Source organism: Petaurus breviceps, unplaced genomic scaffold (assembly GCF_028583685.1).
Source record: "Petaurus breviceps papuanus isolate PSGF00001 unplaced genomic scaffold, PetGlider_PUasm1.0 90895, whole genome shotgun sequence".
Taxonomy (NCBI): domain Eukaryota; kingdom Metazoa; phylum Chordata; class Mammalia; order Diprotodontia; family Petauridae; genus Petaurus; species Petaurus breviceps.
This window is the reverse complement of record NW_027187372.1, coordinates 24,826,753-24,831,663: the sequence shown is the minus strand read 5'-3', so window position 1 is coordinate 24,831,663 and position 4,911 is coordinate 24,826,753. Positions and strand designations below refer to the sequence as shown.

The window sequence follows — 4,911 nt, the reverse complement described above, 5'->3', positions numbered from 1 at the left end:
TCTCTCTGTCTCTCTGTCTCTCTCTCTCTCTGTCTCTGTCTCTGTCTCTCTCTCTCTCTCTCTCTCTCTCTCTCTCTCTCTCTCTCTCTCCTGTTACATCTCCTGGTCACATCTCTATATCTTCTCTCTTCCCCTCTCTGTTCTCTCCATCCTTCCCCTTATATTTATCTACCATCAGTCAGTTAATATAAATCAATAAACATTTATTAAGGACCTACTATGTAACAGTTACTGTGCTAAGTGCTGGAAATATAAAGAAAGGTAAAAGACAGTTTCTGCTCTCAAGAAACTCACAATATAGTATCTATTATCTTTCATTATCTATCATTCATCCTTTTCTATTATCCCTCCCTCTCTCCCTCTTTCTTTCTCTCTCTCCCTTTCTCCTCTCTATGTGACTGTCATCTATTTACCTACATATTTATTGACCATCTGTCTGTCCATCCAAGAAGCAGAACTCCTTTCAATAGCCTTCCTATGAGTTCTAATCATCACAGCATACACCAGGTCAGAAAAAGGAGAGTGCTTATGATTATGTTTGCTCTTTGCAAGTTTAGCCGTAATCATCAGACTAGGAACAGAGTACACAAAGTCATCTTTTCTAAATTGTGTGGAGCCAGTCTCTCCATTTTGAAGCCCAGGAGTGCTTCTGACTGAGTTAGATTCCAGCCATTCTGAACATGCTTAATAAAAAGACACTTTCCCCCTCCACACTCACTTGTTGCCCAGTAACCAGGAAGATTGAGCCTTCCTTTCCATGTACCACTTGTCGGTAAATGTGATCAAGAATTAAGAGTTCACTCCAGCAGTTCTGAAGCAGCTTCATTTGGTCATCAACCTGTAAAAGAAACAGAAAGAATTTCACTCTATGTAAATATATATATATATATTAGTGCATAAGTCGGTTTACTTGGGTGATTTAAGGATAGCACTGCACAGATATTCAGATCTTAACCAAGCAGATCATTGTTTTTCAAAACAAAAGAAGCTCTCAGGCCATGTATAAATACTTAAAGTATTTATGATCAATGAACTGCTAGGAAAAGGCAATCCATTAGAGTGGTAGATAGAACATTAATAGAGCTATTAAGGTCTGCTCGTCAAAGGTTTGGGCATCTTAGATGGTGAAATAGTGAGTGATTCACAGGTACCATTATAATAATCCTAAGTAACCCATGTTTATATACCTGAAGTTAATTTATTGAATGATCATTGAAAGAAGTAAATATTTTGTCCTATCAGGCAGCCAAATGGGGAGAGTTTTTTTTTTTTTTAATCCAGTGGGATCATCAATGCAGGGAACTCAGTTGGAAATTCCTTCCACAGTTACATATTGGCAGCTCCTTAGTAACTTAAGTTTTTAGTGATTTGCCTGAGGGTCTGAGCAATGAAGTATTTTGCCCATGATTATGCAGCTAGTTTATTTCAGAGGCAGAACTCAGCCCAGGTCTTCCAGGCTTTTCTCCTTTATATCCTACATCTTGTTGACTAGGGGTGGAATTTTTGTATAAGAAAATTAGAAGAGTTAGTGTGGTACAGTAAGAAGGTTACTAGATTTGTAGTCAGAAACCCTGAATTCAAATCTTATCTGTGAGATTCAAATGGGATAGTGTAAGTAGGTAAAGCACTGTATTTTTCTTAAAATTTTGCTCATCTAAAAAATCCTAATGTTAAATGTATGCATAAACATACTCATCAGTAAAAGTTAGGTCAATCTATTTCTAGATCTGTTGCTGTTTGTGTCTGTGTCTCTTTCTCTCTTACTCTCCTCTCCCTCTCTCAGACTCTCTGTCTCTATCTCTGTCTTTCTTTCCCAGGTAAGTTCTTGGAATCATCAAACTAAATTTGGATGGTTAGAGATACCTCCTCTTACTTCCCTGATTCTTCCGGGCTTCCAATCTACAAGCTAATTTAGTATTAATAATAGCTAGCATTTAAATTGTTCTTTAAGGTTTGCAAAGTGCTTTGCAAATATTTGGAATGTAGGTGCTATTATTATCCCCATTTTGCAGATGAAGAAACTAAGGCAAACAGAGATTAAGTGACTTGCCCAGGGTCACACAGATAGCAAGTGTCTGAGGCAGGATTCAAACTCACATCTTCCTGATTTCAAGTCCAGTGCCCCTTCCACTGTGCCTCTTAGCTAACACTGAGAAGTAAACGCCTATCTTTTAGGAAAGTGATATCCATTTGTTATCCATACTCCGGAACAGCAAGATGTCTATTCCTTATCCCAAGGGAGTGTTAACATTTCTCGAAGCCTTATTCATTTAAATCACTTAAACACATAGAAATTTGGAGTTTTAGTTGGTGAAACTCTGGGCACAGCTGCTTATGTAGAGAATTCTACTTAGTTTTAGTGGTCAATTTGCAGTGAGTGGCCTAGGTTCAAATGCAAACTGTGCCACCAAACTACCTGCATGGCATTGAACAAAGTACTTGATTAATCTGGCCTCAATTTTATCCTCCATAAAATTTATCCTGTTTATAGTCTGCATACAGCTTGTTTTGAGTATTTTTGTTTGCATGTTGTCTCCTCCATTAGATCATGAACTTCTTGAGGGTAGGTACTATCTTTTGACTCTTTTTGTATGCCTAGCATTTAGAACAGTAGGTGCTCAATAAATGCACATTGAGCACATAGTAGGTGCTTAATAAATGTTTATTGAATTAAATTGAAATAAATTGAATTTACACCTCTAACATACCTTCCAGCTCTAAATGTACTGATGTAATATTATGCTTTGGGAGTCTGAAGCTGATTATCTCAAGGAACCTTAGTTATTTTTAAATCTCTGTGGCCATAACCATGAGTTCAAGGCAAGCCCTTGGAAGTTTGGGTGGCATCATGACCTTCCTGTCACATGTGAATAATCAAGCCTGGCACAAAGCCTGATAAAAATTAAAATGAGGATGTTTCGGAACTTGGGAAAAGCAGGCTCTGGTAGCAAGGGAGAAGGAGGGCCCAGCCATTCCCAAATCCATCTCAATTCAGGAAATTATAAGCAGGCAAGTGAGGATCATTATACACCACCCTGTAATTAATTGTTAATTAATTCAGCCGCACACAGACATGCTAAAGATGTTATTGAACTGCCCAGAGCTGTGTGTTGTAGTCACTAAGAGTTTCCTAGTACAAAATCACTGTATTTGGAGTGGGATTTCCAAAACCTTCTGCAGGATTATACCTCCAAGTCTGAAGTAGCTCATTTAGACCCACCTAAGATGCACCTTGAAATAACTGCTACAAGGTGAAGGCCACCCTTCCGGCCACCTCAATATCATAGCACATGGAGCACAATTCCAGGAAACAACTATCTCAAGTGCATGAGTGTGTGTGACCTCCATGCGAAATTTTGCTTTTCTGAAATTTATAACCTAACTCTTCTAACAAATAAGCTTATTACAAAGTTATTAGCCCACAATAGCTGGTATAGTTACACAATGGCATGCCTTCACCATGATGAATTATTTCTAACAAAACAATTACCTATTCTTGAATAGATTACTCCTAATAATTTATTGGGTAAATTAATTTATTCCTAATAAAAATAATAACTAGCATTTGTATAGTGTTTTAAACAAAGGGATTTATAAATGTTGTTTCATTTGATCTTTATAACACCCCTGGGAGGGAGGTGCTATTATTATCCCCATTTTATAGATCAGAAAACTGAGGCTGAGAGAAGGCAAGTGAGTTGCTTAGGGTTACGTAGCTAGTCAGTGTATGAGGCAGGATTTGAACTGAGGTCATTCTGACTCCAGGTTGAATGTTCTATTCCCTGTGCCATATTACTGCCTCCATATTAGCGTTATGTTGCTCCTTTGTCTGAGAAGTTCAAAATATTATACCGATACTGTTTCATGAAGACTCACAACAGAGGCATTCATTACTCTCATTTTACAGATGGAAGAATTAAGGAAGGAAAAAAGGAAGAGCAAAAAAAAAAAAAGAACTCACAGCAATAGGGAGAAAGTTAAATTTCCAACTGAAAAACTGCAGCTCTCCATCTAATGTTTTCAGAAAAAAAAATGGGATCAGGAAAATGTATTAAAAAACACCTTCCAACACAACCCCATATAAAATTGTAAAATCAGAAATCTGACTACTTTTATCATTCTTTGCACTTGTTAGAGAAAACCACTTTAAGTGGACGTATTTATATCCAATACGAAGAAAAAACTACTGCTTTCCTCCTAGCTCCTGTTTGTGTATTCTTTCTTTAACTATTGCCATGGTAACCAAAGCCTAATACACCTGGACCATACGATTCAACACTTCATCTAGTATTTCATGAGGTTTAGTCTTATCTTGCCTCTGACCCCTCTTCCCAGATCATAAGCTCTCTGAGACCTGGGACCATGCCTTCGATTCTTTGTGTGTGTCTCACTGTGGACTGCACAGTGCTGGGTCCACAGTCGATGACTGGATTAATAGTTATCATCGACATTTATTTGTTTTGAATTAGACCTGTGATTTCATGGACATAAAGTTCCTCCTTTATCAATGTAGATCAGCAGCTACTAAGCAATTTTTAGTTTTAGAGTTGTCTGGGGCACTAAGAGGTTAAGACAATCAGTCAAACAATCAATATTTATTAAACACCTACTATGTGCCACGGACTGTGCAAAAAAAGGGGTAAAAGACAGCCCCTGCCCTCATGGATTTGCCCAAGTTCACACAGTCAGTACATGTCAGAGACAGGACTTGACTCAGGTCTTGCTGATTTCAAGGCTGGTTCTTTACCTCCCTGCAACATGACCACCTCCCAGGTAACACTTTTATAAGTCTTCCTTGTTTTCAAAGATCTTGAATTACTAATTGGTTGTAGTTTCTACACTTTCTGGAGAGGTTTCCTTCCTTCCTTCCTTCCTTCCTTCCTTCCTTCCTTCCTTCCTTCCTTCCTTCCT

The 4,911-nt window shown here is 38.0% G+C and overlaps 1 protein-coding gene across 3 annotated transcripts in view; it reads right to left on the bottom strand.

Moving 5' to 3' along the window:
* Positions 1 to 4,911, bottom strand: part of NR5A2 (nuclear receptor subfamily 5 group A member 2) — a 167,740-nt gene that overhangs the window by 91,584 nt on the left and 71,245 nt on the right. For all 3 annotated transcript variants that reach the window (XM_069074503.1, XM_069074504.1, XM_069074505.1), the window contains exon 5: positions 719 to 838. In XM_069074503.1, coding sequence (XP_068930604.1) covers positions 719 to 838 — 120 coding nt within the window. The remainder of the gene's footprint in view (positions 1 to 718; positions 839 to 4,911) is intronic.